At 36.6% G+C, this 21,437-nt stretch overlaps 1 protein-coding gene across 1 annotated transcript in view; it reads right to left on the reverse strand.

Moving 5' to 3' along the window:
- NET1 (neuroepithelial cell transforming 1) overlaps window positions 1-18,562 on the reverse strand; it is a 40,659-nt gene extending 22,097 nt beyond the window's left edge. Inside the window, exons 1-3 of the mRNA XM_081076464.1 lie at window positions 18,307-18,562; window positions 10,478-10,544; window positions 3,586-3,645 (exon numbers count right to left, since the gene is read on the reverse strand). Coding sequence (XP_080932590.1) covers window positions 3,586-3,645; window positions 10,478-10,544; window positions 18,307-18,434 — 255 coding nt within the window. The 5' untranslated portion in view covers window positions 18,435-18,562. The remainder of the gene's footprint in view (window positions 1-3,585; window positions 3,646-10,477; window positions 10,545-18,306) is intronic.
- Window positions 18,563-21,437: the final 2,875 nt, after the last annotated feature.

The raw sequence follows: 21,437 nt of genomic DNA on the forward strand, positions 1-21,437 counted from the left end.
TGCTCTGGCCCTTTAGATACAGCAGAACTATTTTTAAAAATGGACAATGGTGAGTGTATATGTAAAGTACCTATTACTTTAAATGTATTAATTTAGAATAAAGAGATATTGCTTTAATCAGGGAAGAAGAGGTGCTAGTCAATTAAAATAATGCTGATAGGAATGAGCCAATTCACAAGTACCAAAGAGGACACTAACGGCGTTACATAAAGATAACCAATAGAATTAAAACATGAACCTTCCTAAATATTTAAAGATAAATCAAAAGAAAAGCACACAAGTAAAACAAAAAGGAGAGAATAAAAGAGGACACATAATGAAAGATAGCATGCTATTGTTTATTCAAGAAAGTGGGATCTACAAATATACCTGCAATTGCTTATATTTTTTAAAGGGGAGCATACACCATTTAAAAAAGAAGATTCTGTATGGAAGAAAGGAGTAGGGTAGAAGAGCCAGGATAGAAACAAGAATATTAAAGAAATGACTGAAATTGTATACAATTTTGTTACGTAATTATAACAAAAACGAAACTTAAAAAAGTAGTAATTCTTAAAAATTGAAAATAAAAAGAAACAAGTGAGTTGTTGACATAATGATACACAGAAAAGAACTAGTTCGATAATTTAAAAAGAGTATATCTTGGGGTGGCCCGATGGCTCAGTTGGTGAGAGCGTAAGCTCTGAACAACAGGTCCGATTCCCACATGGGCCAGTGAGCTGCACCCTCCACAACTAGATTGAAGACAACGAGCTGCCAGAGGGGTGACCCGATGGCTCAGTTGGTTAGAGTGCAAGCTCTCAACAACAAGGTTGATGGTTCAATTCCCTCACGGGATGGTGGGCTGTGCCCCCTGCAACTAAAGATTGAAAACAGCGACTGGGCTGCACCCTCCACAAATAGACTGAAGGACAACAACTTGGAGCTGATGGGCCCTGAGAAACACACTTTTCCCCAATGTTCCCCAATAATATTAAAAACAAAAAACAAACAAAAAAACAGAGTATATCCTTGTACATCCTTTGTATATCCTTACCATAGTCTATGTGTAAAAAACGAAAGAATATAAATAATATAAAATGTTTTCAGTAATTGTATCATTTGTAGTCATGTAGACTGTTGTCCTTGAACCTTGGGTAAATCAAGTGAGTAATTATGTCAAGTGTCCCCCAGAACCCAGATTTTTGGTGCTGTTGAAAGAGATCCAGATGGTAAGATTAATGAGATTAAGTAAAAAACCCTTTAGCCTTGAATTTGAAGTATCAATATAAACTCATAATTTATTTTACCTTAAAAAATTGTATTTCCTAGCTTTGTCCATTAAAAAGGCCTTGGAAACAATGATCAACCTAATAGTAAGTAGTTCACAATGCCCAGATTTTAGCCTCTACCACTTCATAAGGAAATTAAGACTTTTAGAAATGACTGATTCCAAGTGTGGAGCAGAGAAAAAAAAAAAAAAAAAAGTATGAGGTGTGATCACAAAATACAGTGAATGTTTAAATTTTAAAAAATTTATTACAGTAAAAGACACATTGCCATTAACCCCCCTCAAAATACTCGCCTGTCACATCAAAAGGACATAGGAAATCAAAACACTATACACCTTAAATTTGTACATAATTATTTATCAATTATATCTTAATAAAACTGGGGGTCGGTGAAGGACACAGGAACCATCCTCAAGCAGCGTCCAGTGGGCAAAGAAGGGATAATTGGATCATAGAGTAATGACCAAAATAGATCAAAACACAATAAATGTGTTCAAATCCATGATTTCATAATATTATGAAGAAAAAAATCATTAATCACTTTTAGAGAATGTTAATGAATAAAACGCATTATTTTTAAAAACTGATAAAGGAAAGGAATCAAGCACTTGTCCCACCTTTATTATAAATCAGAACCTCAGAGGAACCAAATGGTTGGTGAGGGTTGTTTGCTCTTTATAGAAATATCCCAAATAATAAACACAGGGCTGATAAAAGCACAATCTCACAACTTTGCAACCTGCAGCGAATAAACTGATCTAGGCAATGATGATTAATTTTTAAAACATCACAGAAAGATGTTATATATCCCCTGGAAGAAGTACACAACCCAAAGCAATCTCTAGAGCTAACTACCAATTTATCAGAAATACAGGGAATAGAGGAACACAGGGAAGCAATTATAAATATTCAGGCTGGGGAAAGCTCTGCAGGAACAAAGACATGGTTTCTTCAACAACAAAATTGTAAGAAAACAGAGAGGAAACTTGTAGATTAAGATACTTAAAGAGATATAATGAATCACAATGTATGGACCTTATATGAATTCCAGTTTAAACAGACAAAATGAAAAAAAAAATGTGTAAGACAACCCAGGAAAGTGAACAACTGAATCTGATGATAGAGGTGAAATGACACAATAGGACTTGCTTCAAAATAATCCAAGGGAGCAGAGGTAAGTGGAGAGATGAGACCAGACCTATCTGATTGCATATTTGTAACTGCTGAAACTGGGGTGAAGACAAGGATTGTCTTTAATTAGATTTAACCGTGATTTTTTATTGTGGCAAGCTACAAACACTGTCTTATTTCCATAATGATTTGTTTTGAAGCATACCTAAAAACACTCAGGGTTGCCATTTCATACTTTTGCTTTCTTTGAATATTTAAAAAATGTAACTAAAACTGTTTTGCAAAAGGCCTAACACTTAAAACACAACTCTTCTATAAAACATACGTGCCCGTGCACGCGCCCATGCACACACAGGCACACACACAACAAAATCTGGCTTGTTGGATTCGCTAAAATGTTAATGGGGCAGACCTATAAAAATTTAATTTTTAGAAAATATCTTCTTGTCTTTAAGAAGTAAAAGCATCTGCCATCATTAAACACAATATCAAACTATTCTTTTAATCTCTCTAAAAATGTATACCTTTTTTATAACAATCATTTTAAAAAGGTTACTTTTTAAAATTTTTTTACAGAACCAAGGTGGTTCCATAAAATTTGTCCAATGACAGAAAATGGAATACGTAATTCCAAAGATACCAAGTTTTACAATGAAGGACAAAATTATTTTTAAGTGTGCACTGAGTTTCAGTTTTTCATAGGTCACACACATCTGAGTTGTAGATGAGTTGCTCAGCTTTCATGGTTTTTTATAGAAAAAAAATTTGATCTGACATTTAAAATTCAGGAGATTTCACATAAAATCCAGATTTCAACAGTGCTACATGCAGCAATGGGCTACAGCACAGTACCAGCTGCCTTTTTCCGCAGGGGTTGGTGTTCTCCTTTTCACAACAGCCCCTATGAACCTCCTTTCTTCACACATATTATAGGCCTGGTCTCCTTAGACTTTTGAGTTTGTGATCACCAGTTATAGCCTAACATTGTTCTGAGGGAGGTTTCCTCCCCATTCTTAACAAAGAAGTAGAGTGGAAAAAAGAGGTGGTAAGAGCAGATATCACTCAGTTTTACACTTAAAAATGGAAAAAAAAAGTATCAGCATTCTTTATTCTTCTAGCACAGAAATAAATGCTATCTGCATATTTGTAAATGCTTTTTTTTGACAGAGCAGTTAAGGCTTACCTTCAGATCAAGGCTGCTAAGGCTTACAACATCATCATCTTTCGCTCTTCGTTTTCTTTTCTGTAAGAAAAAAAAATTTCATCCTTATATAGAAGGAATAAATGTTATTCCACTAAGCTAACGCTCCATATGACTACAAAAATCACTTTAAACAATGGATGGCCATTTAATCTACGACAATGGAAGCCAGAATGTACGGTGGGGTAAAGACAGTCTATTCAATAAATGGTGCTGGGAAACCTGGACAGACACATGCAAAAAAAATGAAGCTGGATCACCTCCTTACACCATATACAAAAATAAATTCTAAATGGCTTAAAGACTTAAATGTAAGATCTGAAACCATAAAATTCCTAGAAGAAAATATAGGAAGAAACTCCACAGACGTTACCCGGAGTAAGATTTTTACTGATATATCCCCTCGCGCAAGGGAAGAGAAAAAATAAACACGTGGAATTACATCAAACTAAAAAGTTTTTCACAGCAAAGGAAACCATCAATAAAACAAAAAGGGATCCTACTGAATGGGAAAGATATTTGCCAATGATATATCTGATAAGGCATTAATATCACAAATTTATAAAAAACTTACTCAACTCAACTCCAAAAAAACAAACAACCCAATTAAAAAATGGGCACAGGACATGAAGAGACATTTTTCTAAAAAGGACATACAGATGACAAACAGACATATGAAGAAATGCTCTACCTCACTAACCATCAGAGAAATGCAAATAAAAACCACAATGAGCTACCACCTCACCCCAGTCAAAATGGCTATCATCAATAAATCAACAAACAACAAATGCTGGCGTGGATGTGGAGAAAAGGGAACGCTAGTGCACTGTTGGTGGGATTGCAGATTAGTGCAGCCACTATGGAAAACAGTATGGAGGTATCTCAGAAATCTGAAAATGGAACTACCTTATGATCCAGCAATTCCACTCCTAAGTATCTATCCGGAGAAATCCAAAACTCCAATTCAAAAATCTGTATGCACTCCTATGTTTATTGTAGCACTTTACACAATAGCCAAGACATGGAAACAACCGAAATGCCTATCGGTAGATGACTGGATTAAGAAACTGTGGTACATTTATACAATAGAGTATTACGCAGCCATAAAGAAGAAAGAAATCTTATCATTTGCAGCAACATGGATGGATCTAGAGAACATTACGTTAAGTGAAATAAGTCAGACAGAGAAAGACAAATACCATACGATCTCACTTATATGTGGAATCTAAAGAAGGGAATAAGTGAATGAACTAATCAGAAACAGTTTTGGAGACAAAGAGGAAAAACTGAGGGTTGTTAGATGGGCGGGGAGGTGAGGATAAGGGGAAAGGTGAGGGGATTAGAAAACAGTCAGTAACCACAAGATGGCCACGGCGTTTTGAAAATTAATTTGGGGAACGTAATCAATAACATAAAGATTTTGTAGGGTATCCGATGGACCGTGTCCCCTTTGGGAGACCACCTCAGGGCTGATGTAGATGCCTGATCACTGCACTGTACACCTGAAGCTGAACAATAATGAATGCCAACTATAATTTTACATATATATGTATATATGTATGTATGTATGTATATACTTACAAGAAGCGGAGTACAGCATTAGGAATCGAGACAGTGGAAATGTGATGCCTGTGTGCAATGTCAAAGGGATAGTGGATGGGGGAGGCGGGTTCACATAGTGTGAGGGATATAAATGATAAATGTCTAGGTATTACTTTGTCTTGTGCACCTGAAACTAAAAAAAAAAAAAAAAAAAAAAAAAAAAAAAGAAGTGGAGCTTTTGGCTCTATTTATAAGAATACTTTTGTGAGGGATGCTCATAAATTATCCCCACCAAATATACTGTCTAAATAGTTCTCCCTCTAAATCATCTCTGTGAAGTGATTCCACCCTATTAAAAAATTACTTACGTAAAGTTTTTCAGAATAGAACACTTATGTAAGTCAAGGGCTGTCTGTACTTATTATAGAAAAAGTAAATATGTTTTATATATAAAGGCAACAAGTTTTGTTTAAAAAAGAACACATATTATTTATTCTGTGGGAGGGAGGTGTCTTCACTAGAAAACAATATCCTTTTCTCATGGCCTAAAGTAATTAAGACTTGCTGTCTGCCGTGAGATGTGTCAGCTGGAAAATGAACAGACTCGTCCTGGAATACCTTCAGGCAGTCACTGCCTTCACTCAGCCCTACTGGCACCAGGAGAGGCAAAACTGTGTACACAGCTTTAATTTTGGTCCTTAATATTAAAGAAGAATCTTTAAGTGGCATTTCATTCTCCCACATCCCAAAATATCTTTTCAGATACTTGTGATACAACTTAGCTCTTGTGAACTCTCAAAACTGACCAGCCAGAGCTCTCTTCCAGGACCTGGCCCCACCTCGAGGAGAAAATAGTGGGAGCAGAATCAAAATCATGCAAGACAGGAACAATAAAGGAAAGATAAAGTCCAGACAGAAGTGGGGAAAACATATGGAACCAGTTAGTCTCAGAAGCAAGCCACTATGAAAACAACAAAAGAGGGAGCTCTATGAAGTTAGAAAAGCTATCTGAACCAAGCCTCCTTGTGAAAAGTCCAGAAAAACTAAATTCACATTAAAATGAACAGAAATTTCTCCAAGTCAAATCTTACACAAAGTAACTCTAAAAAAAAAAAAAAAGGAGACTAAGAGGCAGAATAACATTCCTACAGGGGATGAATCGTTCTAAGAAGCAGAGAAAAACTAGAACATACTATTTCAAATTTAGCTAAAAGACATTAAGAAAATGATATAAGACATAAAAGAACAATATAAATCAGAGTGAGGAGAAAATAAAAAATGAGGTGACAGAACTCAAGAAATCTTTATTGATCTTAAGGTCATACCCAGAAGATGCAGAAAAGTATGAATAATAAGATCCTAACTTGGAAAAGCAGACTAAGCAAAAATTCTGCATTTGTGTATCTTATCTGTGAGGCTGTGTATGTATTCATAAATAACTATATGAGCAAAATATAGAGGGAAACATGGTGTTGACATGTGTTAGACGGAAGGTTGGGGGGTATAAGGACTTATATAGGGAAGTGAATGGAGGAGGAAACTGTCAGGCAAAAAGACTGTACTGAGGGGGGAAAAGCACACACATGATCTACATGATCATATTTATGCATTTATATAAAATTGTATGTGTGTGGGCCTATGTAGGAATAAATTTAATATTCTAAACATTCTACTGTATTTTCTTTTAAATATTTTAATTTTGCTTTTCCTATTTATATGTTCAATCCACCTAGAATTTATTTATTTATTTATTTATTTATTTATTTATTTATTTATTTATTTATTTATAGTTACAGTTTATGGGGGTGACAATTATTAGCAAAGTTACATAGATTTCAGGTTACAATTCTGTATTACATCATCTATGTATCACATTGTGTGTTCACCACCCAGAGTCCGTTCTCCTTCCATCCATACATGTGATCCCCTTTATCCTCATCTACCACCCCCAAATCCACTCAGAATTTATTCTGTATGTATGTGGTGTGAGGTAACATAGCACGTGTTAGCCCCCCCGACACCATTCCTTCATAATGCTTATGGTACAGTACGTTCTCATATATATGTGGTCAGTTTCTGGGGTCTCTGTTTTGCTCCATCAGTCTACTTATGCATACCTGCACCCATATTAAGCTGTGTAATTATTGCACCTTTGCAGTACGTCTTAACAGCGAATAAATAAGTCATATGCTCCCCGACTCGTACACCACTTTCGCTGTTTTGGACCTTCTACTTTTCCACTCGAAGTGTAGAATGAGATCTATTACTATCCAGTGGGATTTCTATCAGAACTACACTAAATTTATGCATTAATTTGGGGAGAATTGACATTTTTATGCTATTGTCTTTCCTTGCATGAGTATGGTATGTCTCCACTTAATTAGGTGTTCTTTTATGAATGCTTTCCAGTATTTCCCATTAAAGTCTCACAGATGTTTGCGTAGATTTATTCCTAGATTTCAAAATTGTTTTTATTTCAGTGAAAGCATCTTTAGGGATGGCAGGTTAGCTCAGTTGGTTAGAGTGTGGTGCTGATAGCACCAGAGATGCAGGTTCGATCCCCGCATGGGCCACTGTGAGCTGTGCCCTCCTTTAAAAAAAAAAAAAAAAAAAAAAAGCATCTTTAAAAATTATAAATTTTTACTGCTAGTATATATATACATTCTATTGATTTCTTTTTATACCTTTTATAGCCAATAATCTTGCTTGAACTCTTATTATTAGTTCTAACAGCTACTATTAATATTCTCTTGGATGCTCTATATAGACAATTTTTCTACATATTTTCTCTAACGTCCTCACACTGTCCTTTCCTTTCTAGTTTGTATACGACTTGTTCTCCGGTCTTACTGTACTGGCTAGGAGCACTAATACAATGCTGAAGAGACATGGTGACAGCAGCCTTTTTTTTAAATTTGAAAGGAATGTTTTAACCATTTTATCATTATATATGTTGTTTGTTGTAGGTCTCAGACTACGGAAGTTTTCTATTCTATTCTTGGTTTGCCAAGAATTTTATCATGATTGGGTGTTGATTTTATTTTTTTCCACTCTTATTTTATTCTCTTTGGTTTACTTTATTGTTCTTTGTCTAAGCTCTTGAGTTAGATGCTTAATTTTTGTTCTCTTCTTAAACTATGTATTTAAAAATTATAAATCTTCCTCTTAGAACTCAATTGCATTTCAAAAGTTTTAATACATTAGAACCATGAGATATGTTTTGTCATGGGAGACCTCTACAAAAGAGTTTTCACAAGTGGGAGGCACCCTTCCCAGAGGATATACAAGATATCTTCTCTGGAGTACACAAGGAAAATATCAGAATTTTTATTTTTATGTATTTCTTAATCCTTAAAAGCTTTACTAACATTTAGTATACAGATGACGAGCTCATCACCACTCACATTATAAGGTTAGAGACAATGGCGATCTAATTAGATCCAATAAGAAACAGCCCCAAACTGTGAAATTATCATGCCTATTTGAAATATGTATTTTCTTTTTTCTTTTTTTTTTGAACCCCCCTCCCCCCATCCATTATCCCTCCGACCTCACACCGAGCCATCACATTATATATATAAAATTATAGTTGGCATTCATTAATATTTAGCTTCTGGTGTACAATGCCATGGTCAGGCATCCACATTATCTCTGAGGTGGTCTCCCAAATAGGACGCATGTCCATCGGATACCCAACAAAATCTTTACAACATTATTGAATAACTTCCCCAAATTAATTTTCAGAAAACCCTGAGGCCATCTTGTGGTTACCAGCTGCTTCCTAATCCCTTCACCTTTCCCCTTATCCCCCCCCCCCATCTAACAACTCTCAGTTTTTATTTTGTGCCCTCAAAACTCTCTGATTAGTTCATTCACATATTCTTTTCTTTAGATTCCGCATATAAGTGAGATCATATGGTACTTGTCTTTCTCTTTCTGACTTATTTCACTTAACATAATGTTCTCTAGATCCATCCATGTTGTTGCAAATGATAAGATTTCTTTCTTCTTTATGGCTGCGTAATACTCCATTGTATAAATGTACCAGTTTCTTAATCCAGTCATCTACCGATGGGCATTTCGGTTGTTTCCATATCTTGGCTATTGTGTAAAGTGCTGCAATAAACATAGGAGTGCATACAGATTTTTGAATTGGAGTTTTGGATTTCTCCGGGTAGATGCCTAGGAGTGGAATTACTGGATCATAGGGTAGTTCCATTTTCAGATTCCTGAGATACCTCCATACTGTTTTCCATAGTGGCTGCACTAATCTGCAATCCCATGAAATATGTATTTATGTCCACTACCATTAACCTCACTCTAAGTGAGTACTGTGCTTTAAGATATTAGCTAATAATGGTGGTACACGCATAACAATTGTATCAGGGTACATGTATCGGGGTCAAAATAGTTTTGCTGATAGGCTCGCAGAATCAAGTTTGGAGACACTTCTAAACTTTTTCTGTTTAAGTTTAGGCTCATCAGCTAGTAAGGGAAAGGGACCAAGATGAAAAAGTTTCAAAGGAAAATGTAAAATTGTATTAAATTCAGAAGATTTTCTATACATGCTTTACTGACAAATTAATGCATGTAATCAGTATAAGAGTACAAGAATCTTGAACAGGAGTTCCCAACAGAAACATAAATTAAAGACAAAGAACAGAATACAAATTAAATAAGTATTGCTGAACCCATCAGCAACACATGCACACAAATGACATTTGGCAAACTAGAAACAGATCTTTGCTATTTCCCCAAATAAGAAAAGTGTAAGAATCATGCTCTATTTGTACATACTTCACTTTATATGAGTACTATGAAATAATGAGTTTTTAATTACAAAAGAATCAATTTTCTGGTGTCACTTTGCACAAAGTTAGATGCCTCTATGAAGTCTCATTCTAAAAATAATGAAGCAGTCCCTCTATACTAAAATGATTAATAACAGAAAATAATTCATTCATCATATATATTTTTATATTTTTCAACCAAGAAAAAAGCTGTTAGAGTATGTACATTAAAACAACTTCACCTTTCATAATATATTCTCTTAATTTTAACACTGTTAGAAATAAGAGAAAGGATTACATAGTGTTAAAAGTGAATAGGTCTGGTACTTTTCAAAATACATTTTATATTTAATTGAAATAAAAATTTCTTTCAGTTTGTTTGCAGAAAAGAATTAAATTAGGCTGCCAAAGATGTCAAGAACTCTGTATCTCAAGATATTCAGAGAAGTACAGACAAATGAGCTGTACACCAGACTGAAAGACAACCCAGGAATTAATTCTACCTAATGTCTTGAAATAAAAACACCCAGGCATCTACTCACCAAAGTGAAGTCCCAATGTGGGCCAGGTGTTAAAAATGTGAAGGAGCTATCTCTCCGAAGGGAATATCTGTTAATAGAAAATAAAAACAAGAAATAGAGTAACTTTAGTAAAGCACTAAACAGATAAAAGGCCAGCTTTTTCATAGTTTCAAAACTATTGAAAGTAGCCATTTATAGTCATCCAATCATAGAAATAAGAGGGAGGGTATGCAAAAAAAAAAACAATCAGGGTATAGGTTTTGGTTACTCTCAGAATCTTTACAGAGGTGACAGAGCCTGTATAAAATTAGTGAATAGATTAGGAGTACTTAAAGAAAATAATTCACCAAACCAAGCAGTTTATTGTAGGAACATATACATGGCTCAATTATATGAAATTTCATTATATATTGCACAAATAAGTTAAATAAAAACAGTAAATGACGCAAAAAAATTATTTGATAAAATTTAACATCCGTGCCTAATATTTTAAAAACAATAAAAGGATACTCTTTAATAAAACAAATGCATTTAATTTAGGTCATATTAAATCTCTTTCATGTACTGATTTTTTAAAATTATGATTTAATAAACCAAATAAAAAGCTCTGAATACTACATCTGAGACAAAGGTCAGACTCTGGTAAGATTAAAATTTGACTAGAATTTTGTTCTTTATTAAGTGACAGATTTTTCTTGTGTCATCTTTTCATTCAACGTAAATAAATAAAGAGAATCCTTATGACAAAAAAGTCTTCACCTTTTATAAAATATAAACCTCTGTTTATAAAACACAGAAAAATTGCAAAATAGAACTAGCACAGGAAATGAAGATAGTTTATAAACTATACTTATTGCCAATTGCTTCAGATGTAAATAAATATACTATTTTTTTTCTCCCTTGTAAAAATAAATGAAGATGAACCAAATGAGAAAAGCAAATGCTACTTATTCAAAGCTTGCTATAGCAAGGGAGTCAGCCCCCATCACCTGTGTTTAGGCAGACTCAAAAGCAGGCTGAGGGGGGCTGGCCCGGTGGCTCAGGCGGTTGGAGCTTTGTGCTCCTAACACCAAAGGGTGCTGGTTCAATTCCCACATGGGCCAGTGCCAGATGGCTCAGTTGGTTGGAGCATGAGCTCTCAACCACAAGGTTGCCGGTTCAACTCCCGCAAGGTGGGCTGTGTCCCCTGCAACAACGGCAACTGAACCTGGAGCTGAGCTGAGCCCTCCACAACTAAGACTGAAAGGACAACAACTTGACTTGGAAAAGTCCCGGAAGTACACATTGTTCTCCAATAAAGTCCTGTTCCCATTCCCCAATAAAATCTTTAAAACAAAACAAAAACAAAAAATAAAGCATTCAGGCTGAAGAGGGAAAGCCTTATAGCAAAAAATAGGGATGACTTCACATATGCCCTGATTCGAGGCGGTAGCAGGGGAGCTGCAGGCTGCTAACTATTAGGTTGGTGCAAAAGTAACTGCGGTTGGCCCACTGCAGGGAGGGATTGAACCAGCAACCTTTTAACTGAGCTAACCGGGCCATCCCGTCTTTGCAATTTTTAACCTTTTAAACCCCAATTACTTTTGGACCAACCTAATAGAAGGAGGTCATCCTATGTGATTGATTAAGGGTGCAGGTTGGCTTACTCTAGTTGGTTCTAATAGAAGGGAGAACAAAAATTAGGGAAGCTGGTAGTTATTTATCAAGTCCTGGTCATTTGGGGCCAATTGTTATAGAAGTTATTGTTTAACTTCTTGGATTATCAAGTCCATTATCCATTTGTATATTGTCTCCATCCTTGATCCTCATGGTCTTTGTTCACTGTCTTTGGTGTTTCTAAGTTACAGAAACACCACAGATGGCTGTTTTTTCCTACAATAATTTACAAGCTTAAATCAAATACGAGGGCTCCTCCAGTTTTCAAAGCTAAATATAAAGTAGAAGTTTGTTTATATTTTGGCAAGGAGCACAGGGAAAAGAGGCTACAGGAGAAAGAGGATGTCAAAACAGCTTCACAGAAGAATTAATAAAGTAATACTAATGCTGAATCAAAGAGAAACAGCAATTAGCACAGCATAGAAGAGCCAGGAAGGCTCTTTGTGCAAAGGAATAGCACGTGTTAAGGAGTGAAATGAATTATATTCAGGAAACTGCAAATAGTCCCTTATGTTTTTAGAATCAAAAGAAATAAGGAAGGGCTAGATCATGATAAAAGGCCTTACATACAATCCTTAAAGAGCATGTATGGATTTGATCTTGAAAATGTATGGCTGCTATCAGCTACTGAATTCTAAGTAAGGAGAAGGATGGACTGGAAGAAGGCAAGATTGGTCAGAAAGACCAGTTAAGAGGCAGCTCCAATACTGCTTACAATAATGGTAAGGGGATGAGCAACAGCTGCGAGGTTTGAGAAGAAATTAAAAACAGGGCTCCATGACAACACGGGTAGATTTCCCTTTTCCTCCCTATGCTGCTCAGTTATTACCAAGGTTCCTAGCACAATGAAATATGATGTCACTAATAACTAGAAAAAGATACAGAAAGATCTTAAGGTATTTAAAGCAAATATTTCCTAAATAATTATTTGGGAAATATTTGTTAAATAACAAAAATTCCACCAAGTAAATTTTAAAGCTCTAATTGGCTTTATTGAACGATTCATGAATCGGGCAGCATCCTATCTAGCAAATAGAAAGGAGCTCCTCCCAAAAGCTGTACAAAAGGGAAAGTTTTTAGAGGCAGGAAGGGGGTGGGGAAAAGGACCTTATTAGTAAAGAATGCACTGTTTCAAGCAGTCACCCTCCTGAGGGGAAGGGTCCTATCCTATTAGACAGATCATCTCACTAGTGCTGACCAGGTAATTCCATGTGACTTGGTTAAAAGGTTACATTCCTGGGAAGCTTAAACTGCAATTAGGTTAAGTAGTAAATCTTAGTTTGCTGATGTGGAGGTTGGCACAACTGACTCCATTCTGGTTCTGTTGTGTCTATTTAACAAATTAAAACATAGTAAGCCTTGTATTACTCTTGGAGCTCAAAAAAATATTTTTAAGGGTATCTTTAGTGGAGCAAGTTAACTTAAGGAAATGATTTTGCCACTGTAGAAAAATCAAGCAACAATGAAGAAAACAGTATGATTTTTGATAAAACACTGGAACAAGGTGTTTAAGTTAAATACAACAGACATCTAAAATACATTATAATTCATATGGCTAAACATACATAGCTGTATTATAAATAAATGCTACAAAATTACAGGGAAAACAGGACCTTCATACCACAAGTCCATACATCACACTTCTTAAAAAACAAATACCATTATGATCTCACTTAATATGTGGAATCTAAAGAACAGAATAAACAAGCAAACAAAAACAGACTCAGCGATATAGAGGGAAAACTAATGGTTGCTAGATGGGAGGGGCAGAAGGTGAAGGAATTAAAAAGTACAAATTGGCAGTTACAATACAGTCATGGGGATGCGAAATACAGTATGGGGAATACAGTCAATAATGTAAAGATTATATAGGGTGCCAGATGGGCGCTGGACTCATCAGGGAGATCACGTCATAGACTGTGTAGATGCCTGACCACTGCACTATACACCTGAAGCTGAAGTAGAATAATATTGTATGTCAACTATAATTAAATATATGTATACATATATATACATATATATGTCATGGGATGTAAAGTATAGCATAGGGAATATAGTCAATATTATTGTAACAGCTATATACAATGTCAGGGGGTAGTAGATGGGGAGGGTATCACTTTGTGAGGGGTGTAAATGTCTATTACGTTTTGTACACTTGAAACTAAAAACAAACAACAACAACAACAAAAAGCACTGCTCGAGGGAAGTGTTACTACATGGTTAAACAGAGCCTTCAATTGGAGACGGGGCTGAGAAAGCAACAACTGTGATTTCTCAAACTTTTTAATTGAATACAAATATTTACTACAAAGTAGTAATCATACTGGCACTTAAAATATTCAATAAACACTGCCTTTTAGATATAAGACAAGTGTTAAGGAGAACACAAAACCAAAGCTTTTTTTATTTATTCCCTAGAATTGACCATACTGACCTCAGAATCAATTCAATGTCTGAAAGCTGGAAAGAAAAATAGTTCTTAGGAATTTTAAACAGGTTACCTGGAAAAATATTTCCAATTGGATGGCAAGATTCTTTCCAGCACTAGCTGTAATCAGCTTTACAGTAATGCTATTTTTTCCCATTCCAATAACAAGTAACTATTTATTTTGAATACCCATGGAAAAAAGTAACCCAAAAAACAAATTGTGTCCAGAAAGCATGTGAGACAGTGCCAACTTTCAAAAATCTTGGAAAGACACAGTCATTTTTCACAGAGGTCATATTCAAAATATAATAGCTATTTTAAATCCTTGTGGGGAAAAAAAAATTTTGATTTCACAAAGCATTATGATTATAACTGCCCTTTCTAGAAGGTACGCAATACAGTCCACTTAGAGGGGAGTTTAAAGGCTGAAATGAGAAGGGATGGTCCTTCTTCTTTTCAAGAATTTTTGTCCAAATCCCTTTTACATACATCTAAATAATTATAACACTTAAGGCTTAAGAATAAACTAATACAGGAAGGAACTAGCTGGGTATATAAAATTGTGTTTCCTATTAACCTCTTTGGGATTATTCCTTGGCCTCTAACATACTTCCTTTTATTCGGTATGTTTTCAAGCAATGTATATTATTTCTACACTAAGTTAGTGTTAGTCTAAAAAAAGCGATGAAGTTGTTCAAAAAGGGAATTGTCCTGTTAATTCATTCTTAAGCCAAATGATATTTTCAGAGGTTATGATTTGTGTCACTGCCCTCCCCTATCATGGTAGGTAATTAAGAGCTGAATTGGAATTATGAATGGCCGAAAGGTACCTCAATGAATATTTTCATAAAGTGTACCACACAACATAAGTGAGATTACTCTTCCAATTACAAAGGAAACAAGCTACAAAAACATAAAGATACTGGCTTATAATAAGGAAGATATTTAGGGATTTACAATGACAACCAAAATGAGTTAACAAAGTAAAGTTTTTAAAAAGCAAGCAAAATAGAACGACTAATGATAGGATTATAGCAGTGTAAGTCATTGAAATTAGCAAGAAGGAAGACTTGACGCATAGGGACACCCAAAATACGACAAAGTGTAACTGAAAATTACTCGGGATGCCTTCAGATCTATTGAGAATTCCTTCCTACGTGAAAACAAGAATACACTAGTACTGAAATGTAGCTGTTGGGCTAAGGAAGTTGCTCCCACACACCGCAAGTGCAACTCAAATAAATACCTCAGCCTAATTACAAAACACTACACATAACTGAAAACAAAGCTAAAATTAAAAATGTTAAAATTAACATTTTACCACGAATGTAGAAAGAATGTAGAAATAGTAAACTATTCTCTATTGTTAACATTTGTTGATTTTTGGGGATGCTAACTATTCCGGTTCTCAGTTTCTTTGCAAATCAGGCAAAACAAAAAGATAATTATCACGGAAACAATTCATTTATTTGGGTCAGTCTCACGTAATAAACATCTCCTGCTTTTTTGACTGCTCAGCGTCCTTGTTATTAAGGAACTGTCTCTTCTCCTACCTCATAATGATTCTGGGAGAGCTGATAATCATCTATCCCCTACCACACGGGGTTTGTCACTGTCTCTGAGAGCCCCAAATAACAGATACAGCTTAGAACATCTCTAGTCTAGAACACAGGTAAGCGTGTAGAAACCAGCACACACACATTCCAAACATCGCATTAGAGCCTTTGTATTATGCAATTCTAACGTACTTACAGGTTGCCTTGCCCACAGCATCAAATTCAGGAGCAAGGGTACAAGGCACAATGACAGCAACAAGTAACAGTGAGGAAATAAAAAAATATCTAAAAAAATACATCATTAAAAAATCTAGTAGACTTTGAAAAACAGTTTGGCAATTCTTTAAAAAGGTGGATGTAAGTTTACCAAGTGACCCAGCATTCCACTCCTAGGAATCTACCCAAGAGAAACAAAAACATGTCCACAGAAAAACCTGCATGTAAACGTTCCTAGCAGCATTATCTATAATAACCAAAATTGGAAACAACTCAAATCAAATCTCCAACAACTGGTAAATGGACTAACAAAATGTGGAATATTCATTTCACACAGTGGAATCCTCTTTAGCAATAAAAAGGAATGAAAATATTGATGCATGCCTAATAATGGATAACAGGAAAGACATGCAGATGCAAAAGATTACATATTGCATGATTCCATTTATATGATATCCAGAAATAGAAATTTAGAGAGATGGAAAGCAGATTAATAGCTGCCTAGGCCTGGGAGTGGGAGTGGAGACTGTCAACAAACTTGAGGTCTTCTTTGGGGTGACGAAATGTTCTAACAGTGGATTGTGGTGACGGTTGCACAACTATACATTTACTTATAATCACTGAATTGCACACTTACAACGGATGAATGTTATGATATGCAAATTACATCTCAAACTGTTAAAAAGTGCAGCCAGCTGATGTGGAAGCAAATAAGTCTTAGGAGCTAGTGGACATCCTTTTATTTTTAACAACTATTATTTTTAACAAATAGTAATAATAATGACAGTCCTGGCCGTTTTTTGTTTATAGGCCCTTATTTAATTTAAAATGTTTTGAAAAACAGTCCACCCAAAAAGTTAAGTTCCCTTAGAAGGAACAGGAACCCTCAGATCTGAGTTTCTAAAACAGCTAGCTTGCTTGAGACTTTACCTTAAAACCCTGGATATTCAGTCTGTAAGTCATCGATTTTACTGGAAAAACAAAATTCAAAGAGTAAGTCTGTCTCTACTGGTAGATCATAGGTCGCGGTATTATCTTTCTACCAATGGATAGTCTGTTAAAAGGAAAATATTATAAAACCCTTAAAAGGATCACTATATATTTATATTCCAGCCATACATACAGGTGACATGTAATGTTCAATGGATTCTCCTAAGGCCCCAAAAGGCAGAAACAGAATTATGTAAATGTTATTAAAATATTTATAACGTTTACAAAGAAGAGCTCCTTGAAAGTGGCTATGTGAGTCCAAGTAATTGCTTCACTGATTAACATTACTAACACAAATCTTTAGAGACATGCAGTGGAGGACTCATGGCAAATAGAACATTAAATCAGGAGTTTGGAAATACAGGACAAAATCTGCCCAGTATTTAGCTGTGACATTTCACTAAGCTTTAAGAAAACCTAATATACAAAAGAAGTTGTACTAATTTCCATGGCCTCCTCTTTCAATAGTAAAATGGATGCGTCAATGGTTTTCTATAATAGCAGCAACAAATTCTGCTGAAGGCTTACTATGAACCAGGCACTATTCTAAGCATTTCAGATGCTTGTATAAGTTATCTGCATTAACTCATCATCTTCACAGCGACTCTACAAGGCAGGTGTTATGGCCACTCCCACTTCATAAATGAAGCTGGGGCCATGCATTACCTAACCTGTCGGTGACAGAACCCAGATTCCCATCAGCAGTCGGGCTCCGGCATGTTAACTGCGGGGTGCGTGAGAAGTCGCAGCGCTCCGGCGACAATCCCTCTCCCTCCACCCCACAGGCTCCCGGACAGGCCCCGCCCCCTCATTTGCATGTTTCGGGACCGCCCCCTTCCAGCCAGTACAAGGCTGGCGGGGAGGGCCGAGCACCCCGCGGTCAGCCCCCTTTCCCTACTTGAGGGAGATCGGAGGAGGAGGGCGATCAGCCTGTACCCCTCTCCCCCTCCCCGGCCTCGGACCACCTGCCCGGGTCCCCAGTCGCAGCGGCTCGCCGTGCTCACCTGCCGGCAGGCTCCGGGCGGGGGTTGTCCGGCGAAGGCCCCGCGGCGCCGCCTGCGCAGAGCTCGGAAGCCCGGCGGCTTCGCCTCCGCGGCTGGGGCTGCTTCTGGGCCTCCAGCTCGGGCTCCATGGCGCGGAGAGGGGTGGGGCGATGGCCGGGTGCCCGGAGGCCCTCAGGGACGGGCACCGCGCCGGACCACTTCTGCCCGCAGAAAAGTTTCAGTCATGAGCGCGCTGCCGCAGCGGCCGCCATCTTCCGGGATTTGAAAATGGCGGCCGCCTTTCGACCAGCCAATCAGGGGATAACGGGCAGTTGCTAGGAAACATGAGTCCCGCCCCTCTCCCTACCTTTCCTGTCGCTCAAGCAGAAGCAGGAAAGGAAGGAATATCCCTGCAGACTAGTGAGTGGCCTTGGATTTAATTCTGACTCCATTCCTGAATCTTCAAGGCCTGATACCTCTCACTGTTACTAGGACTTTCACCGCAGGCCAGGGCACAAGAGAGGTTGAAAGTAATGACTTAAGATGAGCTTTGTTTATTGGCCACCTACATGCTAAATTATTCATGTAAAATAAATCCCCAATTACCAAAGGTAACGGAAATGTGTTTTCAGGGCTGTCTCTAGGAAACCATTAAAATCAAATCATGAGCCCTTCTGTCTCCCAGTGAGGAAGAGACAGTCAGCAAAAGAGTAAAGAGGCAGCAAAACGCACAACATCAAATAAGGACTTTCTCAAATAAAAAAATGCTAAATAGTACATTCTTTGATTTTAAATATCGCTTTTTATGTGTCCAAGGCTTTAAAAGTAACCTCTCCTTTGACACTATGATTCTATTCCTGGGAATCTGTCCTAGGAAATAAAATTATATGTGCAGTGAAGGATGGCAGAATATGCCAGCCCCACACGTGCTACTTTGGCGTTGGGATCATTTTGAACTACAGGCACTTAAAGAATACCAGGTGCAGGAAGGGCACTCTGGCCTCCCTGTCTCTTCTGAAAGCAGAAGCTAAAAGCCACGTGAAAGCTGCCCTCCCTATACCAAGAGGAAAGAAACTTTTATCAGCAGAGATGGCGGGGAGTCAAGGTAGACCAAATTCTGTACAAACAGACCTTATTAAAATAACTCTTATTTTCCCTTGGTCTCTCCATATACTTTAGTTACTTTTCCCCAATGCCTCTCTTCCTCTGTCTTAGTATATAAGCACTTAGATTTTGCCACTTTGGGTCTTCATTTTCCTATGGGGGCTCCCACGTTCATGTAACAATCTGTTTGCTTTTCCTTTGTTATTCTGTCATCTGTCATTTTAACTCTCATGCTGAGTTGGACACCCTGAGGGTAAACTTGTGTTTCCCCTACAACGTGAAGTTATTGATGGCATTGTTATTTAATGGCATCAGAAAAAGTAAAGACAATCTAAATAAACAATGATAGGGAAATGGTTAATTATGGTTGATCCACTGGAAAGAATATTTTCAGCCAGTAAAAATTAACTATGAAGTGTGTTATAGAATAGTATATTGTAATTTTTAAACAAAACATGGAATATAGGGTGGCCAGTTAGCTCAGTTGGTTAGAGTGCAGTGCTCTTGACAATAAGGGTGCCAGTTTGATCCCTGCGTGGGCCACTGTGAGCTGTGCCCTCCATAAGTAGATTGAAACAACTACTTGATTTGGAGCTGATAGGGTCCTGGAAAAACACACAAAATAAAAGTTTTTAAAAAAATGGAATATAAAGGTACATTTTGTATATTCAGAGCTATGTATAAGAGACTTAAAGGAAAAATGTGAAATCAATGTATTAAAATGTCTCTAGGAGATCAGACTTTGGGTATTAAATTTTTTTAAATTTCTTGTATTTATAATTTTTTACTTGTGAGGTAGTGAACTCACATCACATTTATAACACAAGGGAAAACATGTTTTAGTTTTAAGGAGGGTAAGAAATTAGGGAGTAAGATGCCTATAGTTAAGATCCACCTCTATTTTACCTTATCCTACCACCCCCCAAAATTAAAGAAGAAAGTATTGCTTTGTTAGAGTAAAACAACACAGACATGCCACCTAGGGAGTTGATCTCTACCCAGACAGAGCTTTATAGGATGTACGCATTTAGATCATACCTTGTGAAATCTCCAACATTTGACCTTTTCAAAGCAGCAATTTCATCATTTCAACCTTATATTTTAGTGAGAGCTCCAGAATTTAGAGTCTGTCAGCTCTGCATGTCCTGAAACTGGTTTTGATGGTATAATTAGAGATGGTCAGTTCTCTGGGAACTTTAATAATCAGTTCCCAAAGTGATAGATAATCCCGGATGTTGATGTCGGGATCCTCAGTGTGGAGAATCCCCACATCAACTGAGTGGGGATTCTCAGAATACTGGTGAGAACCTCTTTACAATTTTCAGATACTTGGGAACTTACTATTATATTTTCTTCAATTATTCACAAGTGTTTATTGAACTCCTATTATAATACACTGGGCCCTGTGTTGGATACTAGAGAAAGAATTAATATAAGACAAATTTTAATCAGAAAATTGCTGGGTACCATAGCATAGATGCCGAGCAAAGGGAAGTAGACTATTCTGAAGGGTGGTCATTGTAAAGTCCGGTGAATGGTCTTAATCCTACAAGAGTTAAACTTTCTGGTGTTTGAACATCCCTGCCCCTAAATGCAACATTTCTCTCTGCGTAGAACTCTGCCTGAATATATGACAAATGTTCCCTGAATCTCCTCTTTTTTCCAGCTCCGTGTAAACCATCCACCTCTATTAACATATTCTTTAGGGCAAAGTTTGAGGGAATTGATTAAGTTTCAGCTTTCATATATATTATAAAAATCAGACTCTAGATTTCCCTCCCTGAGAAGATATTCCCATTATCTTAATTGGACCTAAACATTACTCAAATTTCTTCAACCGTAGATTTACAAATATTGTATTGCAGGACATCCTCAAAGATCACTTCCAAAATCTTCACCATACTCAATGACAGCACTCATCATGTAGGTTGATATTAAACATATTCAACAACTAGTGTATTAGTATAAATTAATATGTAAATCAATAATTCTAAAAATTATTCTCTTATATTATCTAAATAAGTCAAACTCTATTTTTGTAAAATTGC

This window comes from Rhinolophus hipposideros (genome assembly GCF_964194185.1).
Source record: "Rhinolophus hipposideros genome assembly, chromosome: 1".
Lineage (NCBI taxonomy): Eukaryota > Metazoa > Chordata > Mammalia > Chiroptera > Rhinolophidae > Rhinolophus > Rhinolophus hipposideros.